Here is a 21797-nt window from a genome sequence, read left to right as displayed (position 1 = left end):
CACGTGATTACCCGAGAACCCACTGAGAAAACTGAAGACCTACTTTAGAGTGTTATCATCCCAAACTGGACACCTGCTCCTACTGCCTTGCCCCTACATGCATGAACACAAATCTAATCATATGTACCCTACTTTCTTCTTTACATCAAAGAAACCAGTGATCAGCTATAAAAAAGGAAAAGGCAATAGATACAAAGACAAGAACTAAAACCTGACTATAATGTAAACCTTTGAATGCATTGTATCTAATTCCTGACCTTTCCATGCTTCTTTCCTGTGATGCCCTAAGAAGTAAAGTACATTCCATTTTCATCAGCTTGTTAGAATATGTGACTTCTAAGAAGAATGCAGTCATCTTTTCTTATAGTTGTTCTATTTAACCTATGCCTATTGTCAAACCTTTAAATTTAAAAAAAAAAAACACCTTAGGATCAAAACTATAATACATTTTAACACTCTCATCTGGAAGCAAGATTATTTTATGAGCTCTTTTCCCTGACCAGGTGTAATGTGTTCTAGCAGTTCTCCATTTATGACTTAACCAGGATGGAACAGAACACACCTTTAGCATCTCTCCTGGTACATTGAAGTACTTAGAGAATGTTGACTGAATGAATAATAAAATGAGTGCTTTTTTAAAAAAAATCACCAGTATATGAAGATTAATCTAGCCTGATACCTCTTATTCTCCTCCTTTTTTTCTTTTTTTTGAAGATTTTATTCATTTATTTTTCAGAGAGAGAGAGCACAAGCACAAGCAGGGGGAGAGGCAGGCAGAGTAGGAAGCAGGCTCCCTGCTGAGCAAGGAGCCTGACAGGGGATTCAATCCCAGTACCCTGGGATCATGACCTAAGCCAAAGACAGATGCTTAACTGACTGAACCACCCAGGCAAACTTTATGCTCCTCTTCTTTACTCCTCACCTTCCCACCACTACTGAGAGATCATAGTGCTGCTTATTCATGTGAAAGGCCACACTCTATTTTACCTACCGTTCCTGGTCAGTCTGGTTATGGAGAAAATATTTGCACCATGAAACATGGTAAATGTATAATTAGCAGAACTTCTAAACCTATTGGTTTTCATTTCTGAAGGTGAAACAAAAACATGGAAGAGGCAAGGCTGGTAGCATTGGATATGCACTTGGGCAATGTGCTTATCCAGATATAAAGCCTCATTCATGTTTGCTGACTCTGAACCCTAATGCAAGTCTCGAGATAAGATGCATCCCAATTTTTACTGTCAATAATGAAGTCATAATAGGGGAAAATGCATTTGTTTTTCAGTGAGTTCAACTCACGCCTACCCAAAGCTGGCTCCTTACCGACCAGCAGGACAGCTCCTCTCTCCACCTTTGCTGCTCTCAGTCTTTTTGAACACCTGTTTCACCTGCATTGTGCAAATCTGTGCATTTCTCTATGTGAAGCAGCAGCCCTGGTATTGTGAGGTCTACAGATACAGGTAAAGTTCAGTTTTTTTAGTTTTCCTTTCTGAAAGTGATACAATGAGTCTGCAATGTCATTGTACAACTTGTTTTGCACATATACCCTTAATTAATTAATTAATTTTTATTTTATTAACATATAATGTATTATCTGCTTCAGGGGTATAGGTCTGTGAATCATCAATCTTACACAATTCATAGCACTCACCATAGCACATACCCTTCCCAATGTCCATAACCCAGCCACCCTATCCGTCCCCTGACCCCCAACAACCTTCAATTTGTTTCCTGAGATTAGGAGTCTCTTATGGTTTGTCCCCCTCTCCAGTCCCTAACTTTTTAATTAATGAAAGTTGTGTCTCCACACTGCAAAATATCAATGACCGGATAGAACACAGAACACAGTTAATGGGGAGAGTCCTGGGGTGAGCCGTGTGCAGTGGGTGGGAAAAGATCTTCACATTTGTTGTTGATGTGTAGATCCAACCATTGGTTGACTGAATGAATGTACTCATTTCCTGGTGGTTTGGAGATCATATAGACCAGAGGTGAGCAAACGTTTCTTGTGGAGGGTCAGAGAGTAAACATTTTAGGCTCTGTGGACCTGACAATCTCTGTTGTAATTACCCAGTGCTATTGTAGTGAAAAGCAGCCATAGACAATGTGTAAAAAAGTAGCTGTGACCATGTTCCAATAAAACTTCATTTATACAAAGATGGGGAGGGTACTTGCTATGGTGAGTGCTGTGAACTGTGTAAGACTGATGAATCACAGATCTATACCCTTGAAACAAATAATATATTATATGTTAATTTAAAAAAAAAAACTTTATTTACAAAAAGAGGTGTTGAGTTGGATTTGACCTAATGAGCTGTAGTCAGCTGACCCCTGTTTTACCAGATATATTTGTTTAAATTTGTTTGCAGTTTTCAAATGAATAATATGTTAGTTGATGGTACCATTTTTCTGATTGAACTGAACACTAGACTCAGGGCAAGTCTTTAACTATAAACTAAGGTAAAATGTAGTAAACTATGCCATAGATATTCAAACTTTGTTTTTTCTGACAAAACCTGCCTGACCTCCAAAGGAAAGGCAGAAAAGGAGCATCTCTTTTTGAGGTAAGACTTGTACAAACTCCTTTACACACACTCTACTGTGATCCTGAAGGAGCCAGAGCCCCAGGAATCAGTGAAAGATTAAAAACTATCAAATGATGTCCAAGATTGTCATTGAGATCCTAAATTCAGCAATTCAAGTATTACTTGGAGTGAGAATTCATAACCAGATTTTTCTCAAAACAAGATTTTTCTCCTAATTGGAGTGTATGTACTCAGAGATAAAATTCTGATTGAATCTGGAGGACAAGAAGGTATAGCCCCAAGGGTGATCAATAGGTAGTCCTGCCTCTATCACTAACGGCTGTGCTATGCTATGCCTTAACTTTCTTATCTGCAATGTAAGTATAACAGATTAGATACACTTTTATGTTAAACTCTATAATTCAGGCCTTTGGTCTATCTGTCCCCTTTGTGCAAAAACACTTTGTGGCTACTGATGATTAATGTATTCAGCAAATAGTCACTGAACCTTTGCTCAATGGAAAGCACATCTCAGGACCCTAGGGAACCAAGGATTAAAAGACTTAAGTCTATTTCTTGGGAACTAATTTCATCTATAACGAGTTATAAGAGTAAAAAGTTTCAAGCTGAACAAGAAAGTGGATAGAAACTAAATTGTAAGTTTGATTATTTAAAAAATAAATATTGCTAATAGATCAATCTGGACTGGGAAAACCCATCTCTTAAATACTTTTCTGAGCAAATATTCTGTGGCATTTCTGTGCTAGGTGCTAAGGATTGGTAAATTTGAGTAAAACAATAACAAAATAAAACCAAAAGAGACAGCTCATATTCAAGGAACTCTCATCCCTGAGATGGAAAATAAAAATATGCAAATGAATAATTGCAAAACAGTGAGCTAAATTCAGTGCTAGAGACAAGAATGGAGTCCGGTAGTTATGCTTGCCAGTGACTAAAGACAAAGCCTTTCAGATAAAGGGGTGGAGAGGGAATAGAGTACCTGACCCAGATGTATGCAAACTGATATTTGAGGAACAGAAAATATTCCTATGTTTGGAATATAAGGAGCTGTCAAAAGATAAGGGAAGGAAGACCGATAGAGACAGATCTTCTGAGCTTGTCTGAGAAGCTGGAACTTAATTTATTAGCAAAATAGAGCCATAGATACTCAGAAGCAGGAGAGGGTCATGTTTGGATCCTCAGTAAGAGAGTGGATTAGAGTGGGCAGATTCAAATTGATGGCCTGAGTCAGTAGGCCTACATTCATACACAGAAGAGAAAACAATACACACACACACACACACACACACACACACTCTAACGCATACAGGCACATGTGTGACAACACACCTAACCATACACGCAGACACACACACACACACACACACACACACACACACACACACACACAGATAGCCATGGTTCATTCATTCTGAATTGAAAGGAATGCCATAGAAAATTATCACCCAAGTCCTTTCAAGACAGATCACTTGTTCTAAATAGAATGCTAGACAAAGAATAATTTTGACTTGTTTTAAATTTTATTTCTGCTTTGTCATTGCAAAAAGTGAACAAAATATGTTCTGGTAGTTACTGGCTGGAGCAATTTGAAAGCTGAGATCCCATGGTAGTGATAAACTTTTTTTTTTCCTACCACCTGGATAAAAATAGAATAAAAGATCCCATAAATGCTGGCAATTCTTTTGTAGTAAGTGCTTTCTGGACAACCAAAGTAATTTCTCAACGAATGTGAGTTTGGAGAGAAAGGGGACTGGAAATGCGACTCTGATTCCTGGTTCAATTTTAAGTTTTGAGAGTACCACACTGTGGCCCATCGCCACCATCAACTGCATCACGGTGGCGTTTATCTTTTCTAAGGGAAAGCCATTTCGAAAACCCATCTACACAAACTGTGAGTATATGAAGTTTAATTTTTCTTTTCACATTTTCTTTCCATTTCCCCACCCTCCCAGAGTCTCAGGTCGGTGGTGAAGGGATGGCTGAATGCCAAAATGGAGCACTGGCATTTCCACTGGTTGTATAATGCTGTTTTGACTTGATTCATTCTTCTAAGTTCCCCTTCTAGTTATCCACATTTTTCATTATTTTATTCAGTTTTCTCTATTTTCTCAGCTTTGCCTTGTCATTAAAAATATAATTCTGTTCTAAATTTTTTTAAATTGAGTATTGAAAGACACTTTCATAGGTGGTAGAATCATGGGCAGTAACCTCCTCATTGGCAGATAAACACATGCATTATTAAATGGTCATATGAGTCCTGTCCCATTGTGAGTCATCAAGAACAATTTTAAGCACATTTGTATATGTCAAGGTATTTTGTAAGACCTTCTTTTTTAAAAAATTTATTTATTTGAGAGAGAGTCCACAAGTGGGAGGGAGTACATGAGTGGGAGAAAGGGTAGGGGGATAGGGAGAAGCAGGCTCCCCACTGAGAAGGGAACACCATGCGGGGCTGGGTCCCAGGACTCTGGGATCATGACCTGAGCTCAAGGCAGACACTTAACCGACTGAGCTACACAGGCGCCCATGTAGAAGACCTTCTAATCAATTCAGATACAACTTGACCTCTTTAGTAGCTTCATAACATTGGACAAGTTACTTTAACCATTCTGTGCATTTCTTAAGTCACCAGTGAGGATGAACATATTTTCATATGATTAACCATTTCTTCTCTGAATTGCTTATTTATATTTTTTAATCCATTCTTTTTTAAAATCTAATGTTAACAGTGGCATATAGTTTGAGAACTCAAACTACTTTATTCAAGTAATTACTAGTTTTCCCAGAAGATTTTATTACTTAATATTTCTTTGGATCATTTATTTCTTAATTAAATATAATGCCACCCTTAGCATATATACATATTCATGTATATGTATGGCTTTATTATATACATAATTTATATTATGTGAGTTTTTATATTATATTTAAATATTTTATTTTTATTTATTCTAGGAAGAGAGACGGTGGGGATAGGGGCAAGGAGAAGAGAGGAAGGGAGAGGGAAGGTGGAAGAACTTCAAGCAGACTCCCCACTGAGTTCAGAGCCCACGTTGGGGTCTGATCCCATGACCCTGAGATCATGACCCGAGCCAAAACCAAGAGTTGGCACTGAACCAACTGAGCAACCCAGGCACCCTTATATTATATTTATATATGCTATATACCTACAAATCAATTTTTATATAATTAATTAGTCCCTAGATTATCTTTTCTGTCTCATTAATGTACCAGTCTATTCTTGATCTAAAAATTATAGTTTCATTCATTTAGCTATAGTTTTATAATAAATTTTAATGAATAGTAAGATTGGCATATCTTCATTACTCTTCATTTTTCAAAAATTTCTTACTTTTCTTGCTTATTCATCCTTCCAGATAAACTCTATAACAAACTGTAAGGCTTTAAAAAAATCCCTTTCTGAATTCTGATACTTTGGGAAAAAATTATTTGTTAACACAATTTAGTCCTCACATTTAAAAACATGCCATCCTTCTCTATTTGTTCATGCTTTTTTTTTTTACATCTTTCAGTAAATATTTATTGTTTCCTTCATTGTAGATCCTGAACATTTAAGAAACTTATTTTGTGTTTTTTAATATTTCTCTTTATATTGTGAGTGACTTTTTCCTATCACATTTTTTTAAACACTTTTTAAAAAAGATTTTATTTATTTATTTGAGAGACAGAGATCACAAGTAGGCAGAGAAGCAGGCAGAGAAAGAGGAGGAAGCAGACTCCCTGCTGAGCAGAGAGCCCGATTTGGGGCTCTATCCCAGGACCCTGGGATCATGACCTGAAGCGAAGGCAGAGGCTTAGCTCACTGAGCCACCCATCCCCCCATCACATTTTTTTTAACTGGTTATCACTAATACCTGTAACAGTTATAGTGTTGTTTACATTTATTTTCTATCCAGAACCCTTTTTGAACTTTGCTATTACTCCTTGATTCTTGAGTTTTCTAGAAAGATAATTAATATCATCTGCAGGTAATGCTTCTTCTTCTTTTCCAGTGATTATATTGCTTATTTATATTTTCTGTCTTAGTATACAGTCCAGAATTTTCAGGATAATATTAAATAATTGTGTTGGTAGCAAAGAGTTCTACTCCTTAATAAAAATACTTCAATCATTTTCACCTGTAAATATGATTTCAAATATTGGTTCAATATTGGTTCATGTAAAGAAAATACCTTTTTATTTCCATGAAATCAAAAGTGCATTTTAAACCAAGAACAGGAGATGTATTTCATCAAATGCCTTCCCATCACCTACTGAGATGATGATGCCTTTTTTTTCCTTTTGACCCGTTGTTATAACCTGTTATATTATTAAACTTATTATTAAATTATCTTCATATTCTTGAGCAAACCCTACTTATTTGTGGTGGATTATACTCTTACTAAATTGAATTTTATAGTTTTTTAATGTCTGAATTTTATATTGGATTGGTCTGATGTTTTTGTGCAGTGTTTTGTTAGGTATGAGTATTAGATTTGAAAACTCTTCAACTTTTTCTTTCCCAGAAAAAATACTTTGTAGATAGGAATTGTCTATTCCTTGGCAGTTTGCAAGAACCCAGTAATATCATCTGGCTCAAAATCCTTCCTTTGAAAGTTTTTTTTTAAAGAATTGATTTAAGTTATCTTCTTTTTAAACTGTTTTTTAAATAATAAATTTTTTTTATTTGGATAATTCTATTTCATCGAGATTATCAAACCTTAGCATCAGATTTTGAGTGGTATTTTCTTTTAACTTTAATGCCTTCTCTAACTTTTAATGTTCTCATCCTATATGTCTTATGTTTCATGTATTCTTTTTTTAATTTAATTTTATTTTTCAGTGTCCCAAGATTCATTGTTTATGCACCACACCCAGTGCTCCATGCAATACGTGCCCTCCTTAATACCTACCACCAGACTCACCCATCTCTGATATCTTAAAAAAAAAAAATAGAATAAGGCCAGCAGTAGGGAGCAGTTACTTCTGATTTCTGGTTATAGAGGCCTATATAGAGTTGGGGGCTGGCAGACCATAAACACTGGAATAAATGAGGTGGAGAGAATATAAGAGAAAACCTACTTTGCTTGTTTGTTTATGAATTTTAAGGCTTGTAAGAGTCATTTATGTCATGGCAACACAGATGAAATGCTACTGTTTTGGCCTGAAGATGCTAATCTTACCAAAAGCATTTCTAAGGCACCATCTACAAAGTGCCCAAGAGCTCTGAGGATACAGGTGTTGGGGGGCTTGGAGGGTTAAGAACAGTGGTGCTGGCACATTGCATCCTGGGAAGTTTAGCTCCCCAAAGCAAAGCCATTTGGGCTGGTTGGAAAGAAAGAACCCAGCAGATGTACAGGAGAGTTGCTCATTCTTTCCATTCAGAGTCCTAGAAAAACACATACAAAGACACTTTTAAGTGGTTACAGTCTAGTAGATTCATAAAGGAAGATCAGGCAAAGCAGAGTGGTCCATAACCATATGAAATAAAACTTTGTAAGAGAGGCTGGGAAAGTCTTTTTAAAAAAGTGGTATCTGAATTGGCCTTTTTTAAGAAAAAGTGGAACTTGGCAAGACAGGAAAAATATCACCTACACAGTGTATGTTGTCAACAAAGGCCTCCGTGGAAATGGCAGCTGTATGATTTAACTTCCCTAAGACACATAAGGAAGAGCCATCAGAGAGCAGATCAGAAAGGCAGATTGAAATCGAATTGGGGAAGGCCTTGAACGTCAGTTGAAGACCCTGGACCTTATTCTCTAGGCAACAAGGAAGAACGAAGTGGTGCCGAGGAGACTGACTCTCTGTTCATGCACAGCTCACTAGCTGTGCAGTGATTTGGGGCCTCTCTGGGGACCTTTTACATGAGCTGGTCCCTGCAGAGTGTCCTAGCCCCCCTGGACTTCTCAGCTGACGTGACTCCTTTCTGGAGTTTACCGTAGTTAATTGGCAGTTTTCTGCACCTCGCCTTCCAAAGAAAGATGTTGCGATACAGCCTTTGTCTTGTAAGCATTAGAACATATTTTAAAGCATATGAGAATATATCAAAACATCTGAAGATGTATCCGGTATTTGCCCAACAGAGATCATTGGTTCTGCAGTGTGTGTGCCAAATTATATGAAACATTCGTTTAGCATCTAAAAACAATGTTTTGGTGTTTTTCAGATATATTTTCATTTCTGCTGATGTCTGCCTTGGGACTCACAGTTTTCATTCTGTTTTCTGACTTTCAAGATATATACCGTGGAATGGAGGTAAGAGCTATTCATTATCACATCTTCAGTGACTCACATGTGCGATGGAACCATATCTGCACCATTAATTATTACCATATTCTCTTTGATCTTTTAATATTGTGAGGCTCTTCTCATTTACTAAAACAACAGATGGCTTACCTGGCTCTCCCATATGTGACCCTCTGATTATTTTCAGATGATCTATATTTTCAGTCAGGGACATTTATCTCTTCACACCTAAAATACTATGTGTGGATATTTTATCCTTCCATGTTATACTAATATAATAAATTAATGTATTAACACAATAACAACTAATTCTTCAATTTTAGTTTTTTTAACATATAGTAGAAATCCTCTATGATGTAGTAAGAAAGGAGTAAGAAAAAGTAGACGTACAGGCCAATTATATTCTCTCTGTCAGACATCGACTGCAGGGAGTTTTATTTCAGTGGACATCATTTAATTTGGGTGCAGTGAGTTAAAATAAAATTTATGAAGAGGTCATTGAACCCAATTCTTGGAGCCAGACTTGTGGGAGAAATAAAAAAAAGAGGATTGACTCTTGATTTGCAATCTATAGTTTTGTTGTGAAGATGAGTCCCACCCAAGAGATATGATGATGTGGTGACATGAGACCACCCATGCTTCAAGAGGGTGTAACATAGAAGTGAGAACATAGGAAGGAGGAGTTCTCACGGGGCCTGTGGCTATCATGGGAGGCTTCATGGAGGAGGCACAATGTGATCTGTGTCTAGAGGATAGGCTAGGTTTTGCTAGGTAAGGGGTAGGGGTATTTCCAACCAGGAGAACTCAGCCTGAGCACAAGCAGAGAGGGCTGGAAGAATCTTTTTTGTCTTGGAAATGCAAAAGAATGTAGGGTGGCAGAGATAAAAATCAAAAGCCAGACTTGTTTCACAGAACACCTGGAAGACTGACAAAGATGGCGGCACCATGCTATGGAATGTGATGAAGGCATGGCTGGATGGAGAGGGTCAGGGAAGTTTGGGCTCTCTTCTGAAAGCAACAGGGAGTCATTGAAGATATCCAAACAGGTTTTTTTCAGCAGAGGTTTTAAGGATGACTAATTAGATGATGGCAGGAAGGTTACATGCTAGAGCCAGAGAGGCTGTGGACAGAGACGCGGTTAGGAAGTGAAAACCTAGATCATTTAGTCACTTACAATACATTATGAAGCTTTAGCGCATGCTTGGCACTGGCTCCAAAGATGAGTAATATGTGGGCACCCCTCTCAAGTAGTTCAGGGACTAGGAGGGAAGACCATCCCACAAGCAGATGATTCCAAAGCAATAGGACAGGTGCCGTCCAAGCTGAGAGATGGAGAAGAGACCTCCAAGATGAGGGCAGGGCAAGGGCCAGGTTCTCCACTAGGATCTGACCCCCTACCACACCTTACAACCTTCTCCAGACAGCCTGCTCCCAGGCTGTGTCTCACAACCTCAGAAAGTCTGTCTGTACTTGGGGAAAAAAATAACAAAGTGTTACTTTGAAATACCTCATATCAGACTAGGGGTGAGAACTGCAAGTGAGCTTCTAGACATGGTGAAGGGTCTGTGGGTTTAGTCCTAAAGGCAGCTCAATCCCCATCCTTTACTTTGGGTCAGAAGGGCTCTGTGTGAATAGTCTCTTGCTATGGATGCAGCATGAGAAGTTGTAGTGTTCACACCTATTACCTAATTTTATTTGGTGGTCAGTATGCACCCTTTAGTCTTTAAAAGGAGGTGGGTTGGGTGGGTTCAAATTCCATCAAGCCATTAGATTTAGGGCTGGGACCATTTGTTCAGAATATTTCCACCTAGTTTCAAAAGCAACTTGAATCTCTTTCCCCTTTATGTTTTACTCATACATCAGTTTTACTGAAAGAATGAACTCCAGGTAGATTTTACTTTGGGAGGATTAGAAGTAATATTATTATTAAATGAACGACTTCATCTTGTATTCTCTTTCCTGTATTTGAAAAGATAAAAATGAAGAGAGACAACAGGTTCCAAAGTGTTTTGTCTCATGTGTGTGACCCAGAGCACATTTTCCGAAGTCTCTTGTCAGGCAGTCAAGGGAGCACAGGCCCAGAGGCAGTCAATTCTCATTTGCATTCTGGCTCTGCCATTTATTGATTGGCTTTGAATCCTTGGGCAAGGTACTGACCTCACCCGTGAAGTGGAGAAAGCCATGCCCACCCTCCAAGCTCACAGACTTTTTATAAATATACATTAAACAAGATCATTAAGATATTTTGTTTGAAAATGGAAGATATGCAAAGCATAAAGGTAGTATTTCTTTTTTTAACAGCTCATCCCAACCCTGACATCATGGAGGGTTTCAGTTTTGGTGGTAGCCCTCATCCAATTCTGTGTGGCCTTCTTTGTAGAGGTAAAGTGATTTCTATACATCTCTTTCTTTCTAGGGAAAAAAAGGTATCATTCTCAACACATGCCTGTGTTTTAGTGCAACCTCTTTTGTCCCCAAAAGTGATAGTTATTAAGGTTTTGTAAAAGCTGTACATGATCTCTTTGGAGGAAATTCCATGGAGAGTGATCTAAAATTCTCTAAAGACTGGATGGAAGTGCTCTCAGGATCTGTAGCATAGAAAGCAAAACATTAAATTAACTCTAATGTAATCTCCCATGAAGGCATTATATTATACTTTTCCAGTATTCTCAAGAGCTAGTAGAGACAAGACCAGGTGACCTACTAGCTCTAAAATTCAATGAGACCTTTCGAGTGAAGAACTGTCTTCAGAAGGGATTCCTTAATTGAGAGAGAAAGGAAGCCATTTCTCATTTTAGTCAATTCTAACCCTTGAAAGTCTTCCTCTATAGCATTTTTCTTCTACTCAGTGTCACTAAATGACTTCACCTACTCAGTGAAAGTTTCAGGCACTATTGTTTTTTTTAAAGGGACAGTTAAAAAAAAAAAAAGATTTATGTATTCTAAGTCCCTTGGGGAAAGGGATCAACCAAATTTTAAAAAATACATACACACGCACACACACCCCCACATATAACTGTATATAATGGTGTAAAATTTCTCGTACTCTTTAAGGAATTCCATTTTGAGCCTATATATTTTTAAATAACCCAAAAGGAGAGAGAAAACTTACGTGTATGAAGGTATTCATTGTAGTATTATGTCAGATATTATCTCAGTATTATCTGAAATTTTAGACTCAACTCATGCATTCAAAAATAGAGATGCTGTTTGTTTAAATAGTTATACAACAATTTGGTAAAAAATGGTATTTGGTCATTAAAGGTGATTATTAAAAGACCATAGCTATAAACTGTATATGACAGCAAGTCTAGCATAACCAAAAGTGGAATGCAAAATTTGACCATTTCTATTATGAAGAAAAAAAAAAAGAGCACTCCTCCACCCCTGAATGGAAAACAAAACCCATTGGAGTTCTGGAGTTTATCCATTCATTCAGCAAACCATTATGTGGCACCTCCTATGTGGCACGTGGCAGATAGCAGTGCTTTTTTTTTTTTTCCTTTCCTTGATTTTGAGTACATTATTTTGTTATTATTTCAGTCTGGCAGTAAAATAATTCTAAGTGAATCAGCAGCCAGGATTTAACCAGAAAAACTGTAGAAATGAAAGGTTGTAAGCTTTGAGCAGATTTCTCTCAAGCACTCTTCTTCCTCAAAGGAAAGAACCGGGGGGAGCTGCTAGACATCGTGGGGACAGCAGGAAGGAGAAGCTGCTGCAGAAGCAGCAGTACTAAGCACATCTCATAGGAAGACCTGCGGTGGGGAGCAACCTGGCTGCAGGGAAAAGTAGAATCCTAATTTGGTTGTTTTCTCTACCTGATGTCTCAGGATGTCATCCTTCAAAACCAAAAGCTCTGGCTATGGATCAAAAAAGAATTTGGATTCTCTTCTAAAAGTCAGTATAAAAACTGGCGAAAAAAGCTGGCAGGAGACTCCACCTGGCCTCCTACACACAGAACAGATTATTCAGGTGATGACAAAAATGGATTCTACATCAACCTCGGCTATGAGGACCATGAACAGATTCCAAGAGCAAAACTCGAATTGGGAGGCCAAAGCACAGAACCGCATTTTTGGACGAGGCTGTAATCAGAATTGTCGGACTTGCTTCACAGCATCTCCTTGTTCCCTGAAACTAAACCATTATGGAAAACGGATCATAGTCTATCCTTATCTTTTCTCTCTCCATCCGATGATTCAAAAGGTGTTTCTCAATGTACTGAACCTTGCGAAAGAGAACTTTAAATATGCTTATTGGGACTGTATCCTCTCCTATTGAGGAAAAAAAAATGCACTTCCTGGATTACCTTTTTTTTTTTTTTTTTCCCTAATAAACTAGTCACATTGCATAGCATTATCCTGGCTAAAATGCACAAGTTTTCATGGTAGTGAAATTAGGAGTATGAACATTGGTAGAACAAAGGAAAATTGAAGACCAGTTTGATGTTTGAAAGTTTCAATAATATATTTTTATTTGCATCTCCAGAAATAAAAGAATTTGGGGGAAAAGCCTTTCTCTCAATAAATCATCACAAGTTTACTTAATCTTCTATTCACTTGCAAAGATCATTTATGTGCATATCTTTTCCCAAGGTCACAAAATTCCTCTTTTTGCTTCTTTTGTATGGCTTTAACGGAGAAATAAGAATTGACATTTACTTCAGAAAAGTCAACACTAACTGTGGTAGTGTGGGTAAGGAGAGTGATGGAGATGTATGTTAATTGTCTATAATCTTGGCTTGAGCACAACTTATATCTAAGCAAACTCTACCAATGTTGCCATCTTCCAAAGGATATGGTTTTGAGCTCAGAGAGGAAGAAAATCCTGGGTAAATCACAAAGATAATGGGATAACCTTTTAAAATGTACTTTTCACTTAAAGAAGCATGGCACTTCTATTTATTTTTTGCTACTGACAGATTAAACTTCAAGTACTAAGTTGAAAAGTTGGTTCATAATCAGCATTGCTCATCTTAAAAACAATCCTAGGGAAGGGACCTATGATGTTTGTATCTACAGCATGACAATCATCAAGCTGCTAAACAACCTTAAGTTCCATTTCATCTTTTTATTATCTTAATCAATTATTAATGGCCACTTAATAGCTATAAGGAATGGTAAATCTGCAGATATATTCTGCACATTATTACCTTTAATATATATCAACCTCACTGTGACCTTGAGAGGACATATATCCCTAGTGAACATTTTAAATTAACTACTAGGCGTTCCTTGTAAAAATAAATTTGATTTTGCCAATTTAACAGATTTCTAGTGGGTGATTAGTTAGCTAGTTCTATCCCATGAGTGCCATTTTTTTTTTTTTTTTTTTTTTTTTTTTAGAGAGAGAGATCACAAGTAGGCAGAGAGGCAGGCAGAGAGAGGAGGAAGCAGGCTCACTGCTGAGCAAAGAGCCCGATGCAGGGCTCGATCCCAGGACCCTGAGATCATGACCTGAGCTGAAGGCAGAGGCTTAACCCACTGAGCCACCCAGGTGCCCTCCATGAGTGCCAATTATGTGCCGAATACTGTGGGATGTATGGATTCCATACACCTTTACGATTCTGGAATCTTTAGGATTGAAAAAAATGTTTTTAACATTTCATCAATGCATTGCTCTAAATAGTATTTTTTATTATGTTATTTAAGCCAGTAGCATAAATGCCAATTCCTATAGGGATAAAGCCTTTATATTTACATTTTATTTGCTTTTTAACCTTTTCTTTGGTGCACAGCTTTGGAGAATGATAATTTTTTTTTTATTTTTTATAAACATATATTTTTTTCCCCAGGGGTACAGGTCTGTGAATCGCCAGGTTTACACACTTCACAGCACTCACCATAGCACATACCCTCCCCAATGTCCATAATAACCCCCCCAACCCCCCTCCCCCCAGCAACCCTCGGTTTGTTTTGTGAGATTAAGAGTCACTTATGGTTTATCTCCCTCCCAATCCCATCTTGCTTGATTTACTCTTCTCCGATCCCCTTAACCCCCATGTTGCATCTCCTCTCCCTCATATCAGGGAGATCATATGATAGTTGTCTTTCTCCGATTGACTTATTTCGCTAAGCCTGATACCCTCTAGTTCCATCCACGTCGTCGCAAATGGCAAGATTTCATTTCTTTTGATGGCTGCATAGTATTCCATTGTATATATATACCACATCTTCTTTATCCATTCGTCTGTTGATGGACATCTAGGTTCTTTCCATAGTTTGGCTATTATAGACATTGCTGCTATAAACATTCGGGTGCACGTGCCCCTTCGGATCACTACGTTTGTATCTTTAGGGTAAATACCCAGCAGTGCAATTGCTGGGTCATAGGGTAGTTCTATTTTCAACATTTTGAGGAACCTCCATGCTGTTTTCCAGAGTGGTTGCACCAGCTTGCATTCCCACCAACAGTGTAGGAGTGTTCCCCTCTCTCCGCATCCTCGCCAGCATCTGTCATTTCCTGACTTGTTAATTTTAGCCATTCTGACTGGTGTGAGGTGGTATCTCATTGTGGTTTTGATTTGCATTTCCCTGATGCCGAGTGATATGGAGCACTTTTTCATGTGTCTGTTGGCCATCTGGATGTCTTCTTTGCAGAAATGTCTGTTCATGTCTTCTGCCCATTTCTTGATTGGATTATTTGTTCTTTGAGTGTTGAGTTTGCTAAGTTCTTTATAGATTCTGGACACTAGCCCTTTATCTGATATGTCATTTGCAAATATCTTCTCCCATTCTGTCAGTTGTCTTTTGGTTTTGTGAACTGTTTCCTTTGCTGTGCAAAAGCTTTTGATCTTGATAAAATCCCAATAGTTCATTTGTGCCCTTGCTTCCCTTGCCTTTGGCGATGTTCCTAGGAAGATGTTGCTGCGGCTGAGGTCGAAGAGGTTGCTGCCTGTGTTCTCCTCAAGGATTTTGATGGATTCCTTTCTCACATTGAGGTCCTTCATCCATTTTGAGTCTATTTTCGTGTGTGGTGTAAGGAAATGATCCAATTTCATTTTTCTGCATGTGGCTGTCCAATTTTCCCAACACCATTTATTGAAGAGGCTGTCTTTTTTCCATTGGACATTCTTTCCTGCTTTGTCGAAGATTAGTTGACCATAGAGTTGAGGGTCTATTTCTGGGCTCTCTATTCTGTTCCATTGATCTATGTGTCTGTTTTTGTGCCAGTACCATGCTGTCTTGATGATGACAGCTTTGTAGTAGAGCTTGAAGTCTGGAATTGTGATGCCACCAACTTTGGCTTTCTTTTTCAATATTCCTTTGGCTATTTGCGGTCTTTTCTGGTTCCATATAAATTTTAGGATTATTTGTTCCATTTCTTTGAAAAAAATGGATGGTACTTTGATAGGAATTGCATTAAATGTGTAGATTGCTTTAGGTAGCATAGACATTTTCACAATATTTATTCTTCCAATCCAGGAGCATGGAACATTTTTCCATTTCTTTGTGTCTTCCTCAATTTCTTTCATGAGTACTTTATAGTTTTCTGTGTATAGATTCTTAGTCTCTTTGGTTAGGTTTATTCCTAGGTATCTTATAGTTTTGGGTGCAATTGTAAATGGGATGGACTCCTTAATTTCTCTTTCTTCTGTCTTGTTGTTGGTGTAGAGAAATGCAACTGATTTCTGTGTATTGATTTTATATCCTGACACTTTACTGAATTCCTGTACCAGTTCTAGCAGTTTTGGAGTGGAGTCTTTTGGCTTTTCCACATATAGTATCATATCATCTACGAAGAGTGATAGTTTGACTTCTTCTTTTCTGATTTGGATGCCTTTAATTTCTTTTTGTTGTCTGATTGCTGAGGCTAGGACTTCTAGTACTATGTTGAATAGCAGTGGTGATAACGGACATCCTTGCCGTGTTCCTGACCTTAGCGGAAATGCTTTCAGTTTTTCTCCATTGAGAATGATATTTGCGATGGGTTTTTCATAGATGGCTTTGATAATATTGAGGTATGTGCTCTCTATCCCTACACTTTGAAGAGTTTTGATCAGGAAGGGATGCTGTACTTTGTCAAATGCTTTTTCAGCATCTATGGAGAGGATCATACGGTTCTTGTTCTTTCTTTGATTAATGTGTTGTATCACATTGATTGATTTGCGGATGTTGAACCAACCTTGCAGCCCTGGAATAAATCCCACTTGGTCGTGGTGAATAATCCTTTTAATGTACTGTTGAATCCTATTGGCTAGTATTTTGGTGAGAATTTTTGCATCTGTGTTCATCAAGGGTCTTGGTCTGTAGTTCTCTTTTTTGATGGGATCCTTGTCTGGTTTTGGGATCAAGGTGATGCTGGCCTCATAAAATGAGTTTGGAAGTTTTCCTTCCATTTCTATTTTTTGGAACAGTTTCAGGAGAATAGGAATTAGTTCTTCCTTAAATGTTTGGTAGAATTCCCCCGGGAAGCCGTCTGGCCCTGGGCTTTTGTTTGTTTGGAGATTTTTTTTTTTTTAAGATTTTTATTTATTTGTCAGAGAGAGAGAGGGAGAGAGAGCAAGCACAGGCAGACAGAATGGCAGGCAGAGGCAGAGGGAGAAGCAGGCTCCCTGCCGAGCAAGGAGCCCGATGCGGGACTCGATCCCAGGATGCTGGGATCATGACCTAAGCCGAAAGCAGCTGCTTAACCAACTGAGCCTCCCAGGCGTCCCTGTTTGGAGATTTTTGATGACTGTTTCAATCTCCTTACTGGTTATGGGTCTGTTCAGGCTTTCTATTTCTTCCTGGTTCAGTTGTGGTAGTTTATATGTCTCTAGGAATGCATCCATTTCTTCCAGATTGTCAAATTTGTTGGCATAGAGTTGCTCATAATATGTTCTTACGATTGTCTGTATTTCTTGGGTGTTAGTTGTGATCTCTCCTCTTTCATTCATGATTTTATTGATTTGGGTCCTTTCTCTTTTCTTTTTGATAAGTCTGGCCAGGGGTTTATCAATCTTATTAATTCTTTCGAAGAACCAGCTCCTAGTTTTGTTGATTTGTTCTATTGTTTTTTTGGTTTCTATTTCATTGATTTCTGCTCTGATCTTTATGATTTCTCTTCTCCTGCTGGGTTTAGGCTTTCTTTCTTGTTCTTTCTCCAGCTCCTTTGGGTGTAGGGTTAGGTTGTGTACCTGAGACCTTTCTTGTTTCTTGAGAAAGGCTTGTACCGCTATATATTTTCCTCTCAGGACTGCCTTTGTTGTGTCCCACAGATTTTGAGCCATTGTGTTTTCATTATCATTTGTTTCCATGATTTTTTTCAATTCTTCTTTAATTTCCTGGTTGACCCATTCATTCTTTAGAAGGATGCTGTTTAGTCTCCATGTATTTGGGTTCTTTCCAAATTTCCTCTTGTGATTGAGTTCTAGCTTCAGAGCATTGTGGTCTGAAAATATGCAGGGAATGATCCCAATCTTTTGATACCGGTTGAGACCTGATTTAGGACCGAGGATGTGATCTATTCTGGAGAATGTTCCATGGGCACTAGAGAAGAATGTGTATTCTGTTGCTTTGGGATGAAATGTTCTGAATATATCTGTGATATCCATCTGGTCCAGTGTGTCATTTAAGGCCTTTATTTCCTTGTTGATCTTTTGCTTGGATGATCTGTCCATTTCAGTGAGGGGAGTGTTAAAGTCCCCTACTATTATTGTATTATTATTGATGTGTTTCTTTGATTTTGTTATTAATTGGTTTCTATAGTTGGCTGCTCCCACTTTAGGGGCATAGATATTTAAAATTGTTAGATCTTCTTGTTGGACAGATCCTTTGAGTACGATATAGTGTCCTTCCTCATCTCTTATTATAGTCTTTGGCTTAAAATCTAATTGATCTGATATAAGGATTGCCACTCCTGCTTTCTTCTGATGTCCATTAGCATGGTAAATTCTTTTCCACCCCCTCACTTTAAATCTGAAGTTGTCTTCGGGTTTAAAATGAGTTTCTTGTAGGCAACATATAGATGGGTTTTGTTTTTTTATCCATTCTGATACCCTGTGTCTTTTGATTGGGGCATTTAGCCCATTAACATTCAGGGTAACTATTGAGAGATATGAATTTAGTGCCATTGTATTGCCTGTAAGGTGACTGTTATTGTATATTGTTTCTGTTCCTTTCTGATCTACTACTTTTAGGGTCTCTCTTTGCTTAGAGGACCCCTTTCAATATTTCCTGTAGAGCCTGTTTGGTGTTTGCAAATTCTTTCAGTTTTTGTTTGTCCTGGAAGCTTTTTATCTCTCCTTCTATATTCAATGATAGCCTAGCTGGATATAGTATTCTTGGCTGCATGTTTTTCTCGTTTAGTGCTCTGAATATATCATGCCAGCTCTTTCTGGCCTGCCAGGTCTCTGTGCATAAGTCTGCTGCCAATCTAATATTTTTACCATTGTATGTTACAGACTTCTTTTCCCGGGCTGCTTGCAGGATTTTCTCTTTGTCACTAAGACTTGTAAATTTGACTATTAGGTGATGGGGTGTGGACCTATTCTTATTGATTTTGAGGGGGGTTCTCTGAACCTCCTGGATTTTGATGCTTGTTCCCTTTGCCATATTGGGGAAATTCTCTCCAATAATTCTCTCCAATATACCTTCTGCTCCCCTCTCTCTTTCTTCTTCTTCTGGAATCCCAATTATTCTAATGTTGTTTCGTCTTATGGTGTCACTTATCTCTCGAATTCTGCCCTGGTGGTCCAGTAGCTGTTTGTCCCTCTTTTGCTCAGCTTCTTTATTCTCTGTCATTTGGTCTTCTATATCGCTAATTCTTTCTTCTGCCTCATTTAACCTAGCAGTGAGAGCCTCCATTTTTGATTGCACCTCATTAATAGCTTTTTTTATTTCAACTTGATTAGATTTTAGTTCTTTTATTTCTCCAGAAAGGGCTTTTATATCTCCCGAGAGGGTTTCTCTAATATCTTCCATGCCTTTTTCGAGCCTGGCTAGAACCATGAGAATCGTCATTCTGAACTCTAGATCTGACATATTACCAATGTCTGTATTGATTAGGTCCCTAGCCTTTGGTACTGCCTCTTGTTCTTTTTTTTGTGGTGAATTTTTCCGCCTTGTCATTTTGTCCAGATAAGAGTATATGAAGGAACAAGTAAAATACTAAAAGGGTGGCAACAACCCCAGGAAAATATGCTTTAACCAAATCAGAAGAGATCCCAAATCGTGAGGGGGTGGGGGGAAGGGGATATAAAGAGGTTCAGAAAGAACAAAAAAAAAAAGAAGAAAAGAGAAACAAATAAAAAAAGAAAACCAATAATGAAAAAATATAAAATGGAAATATATATATATATTAGATAAACTAGTTAAAAAACGTTAAAAAAGAAAAGGGTAAAAGTTAAAAAAATTTAGGAGAAGAGAAAAAAAATTGAAAAAGAAAGCAAAATTAAATTAACTGCAAGGCTAAAGAATCATGGGGAGAAAGCCATGAGTTCCGTGCTTTGCTTTCTCCTCCTCTGGAATTCCGCTTCTCTCCTTGGTATTGAAACTGCACTCCTTGGTAGGTGAACTTGGTCCCGGCTGGGTTTCTTGTTGATCTTTTGGGGGAGGGGCCTGTTGTAGTGTTTCTCAAGTGTCTTTGCCCCAGGCAGAATTGCACGGCCCTTACCAGGGCCCGGGCTGAGTAATCCGCTTGGGTTTGCTTTTGGGAGCTTTTGTTCCCTGAGCGCTTTCCGTAGAGCTCCAGAGGACGGGAATGAAGATGGCGGCCTCCCAGTCTCCGGCCTAGAGGAGCCGAGAGTCTGGGGCCCCACTCCTCAGTGCGCCCTCAGAGAACAGTGCCCAATTACTCCCGTCACCCTGCCTCTGGCCACGTTCTGAGCTGACCGAGCCTGCGAGCGGTTCAAGGTAACCCCGAGCTTAGAGCTCACTCCTCAGCTCCGTCTCTGTAGCCGGCTTCCCGGTTCTAATACCTGTAAGCTCTGAGACACTCAGACACCCCCGATCCTTCTGTGACCCTGTGGGACCAGAGGCCACGCAGACCCCGCGTGCGCGTCACCCCGGTTAAGCCTCTGGAGCGATGTCCCTCAGCGGAACAGACTTTTAAAAGTCCTGATTTTGTGCTCCGTTGCTCCGCCGCTTGCCGGGAGCCGGCCCCTCCCCCCGCCGTCTATCTTCCCGTCGCTTTGGATTCACTTCTCCTCCAGTCCTACCTTTCAGAAAGTGGTTGATTTTCTGTTTCTAGAATTGCTGTTCTTCTTCTCTTCGATCTCTCGTTGGATTTGTAGGTGTTTGCAATCTTTAGATAAGCTATCTAGCTGATCTCCCGCTACCTGAAGTAGTCTCAGCTGCTACTTCTCCGCCATCTTGACTCCTCCCCCCGAGAATGATAATTTTTAAATGTGTTTAATTTAGTGACTACCAATGAAAGATCAAAAGATGAAAAAGATTTTTAGATTATAATTAAGAAATATATGTCAACCTAAAATATATGACAGCTCAGGTTCCTTGAACTGGCATATCTGTATTTAGTAATTTGACCTTTAGAATCAGAGATTCAACCGATACACCATGACATTTAGATGACAAAAAGATTTAAAAAAAAAAAAAACTTTATTAAATAAATGTACAGCTTCTCCCACCCAGTTTTTCCAATAACCTATTTGTTACCTGATAGATGATGATATTTATTTCATGCATCCTTTTGTGTGGAGGGGGTACATAATAAAATTGAACTCTACACTCGGCTTTGCTAAAATATGCTCAGAGAAAGGTTAAATAGTCTTGGAAGAAATGTTTGATAAAAGCACAATGAGCATGACCATCTATCAATGATTACCTATAGGAAACAAAAACTGTACAGTCTTAAGTTGCCCATCATTAAGACCGGCCATTTTTATGGAAAGACTGATAACTAACTTTGTGAGCTTTCTTTTCAGGGTGAAAACCAATGGAGTCTGAACGCTACTTATCTGAAAAGGTTTCCTCAAATTCAATTTAAAAGTGCATTTGTGACATAGCATAGCTATAACTGTCTTCTGGAGTGGAAATGTCTAGAAATGTTTGACTTGAGGGTCCT

The 21797-nt window shown here is 38.5% G+C and overlaps 1 protein-coding gene across 1 annotated transcript in view; it reads left to right on the top strand.

Annotated features, from left to right (window-relative positions):
- LOC116862723 (probable cation-transporting ATPase 13A5) overlaps positions 1–13108 on the top strand; it is a gene marked incomplete at its 5' end in the record, with an annotated part of 82814 nt that extends 69706 nt beyond the window's left edge. Inside the window, 5 exons of the mRNA XM_032850092.1 lie at positions 1286–1460; positions 4235–4437; positions 8713–8801; positions 11094–11174; positions 12623–13108. Coding sequence (XP_032705983.1) covers positions 1286–1460; positions 4235–4437; positions 8713–8801; positions 11094–11174; positions 12623–12883 — 809 coding nt within the window. The remainder of the gene's footprint in view (positions 1–1285; positions 1461–4234; positions 4438–8712; positions 8802–11093; positions 11175–12622) is intronic.
- Positions 13109–21797: the final 8689 nt, after the last annotated feature.

This window comes from Lontra canadensis, unplaced genomic scaffold (genome assembly GCF_010015895.1).
Source record: "Lontra canadensis isolate GAN:19392208 unplaced genomic scaffold, GSC_riverotter_1.0 scaffold309, whole genome shotgun sequence".
NCBI classification, from domain to species: domain Eukaryota; kingdom Metazoa; phylum Chordata; class Mammalia; order Carnivora; family Mustelidae; genus Lontra; species Lontra canadensis.
The sequence above is the reverse complement of the archived record's forward strand: the minus strand, read 5'-3'. Positions and strand labels throughout refer to the sequence as shown.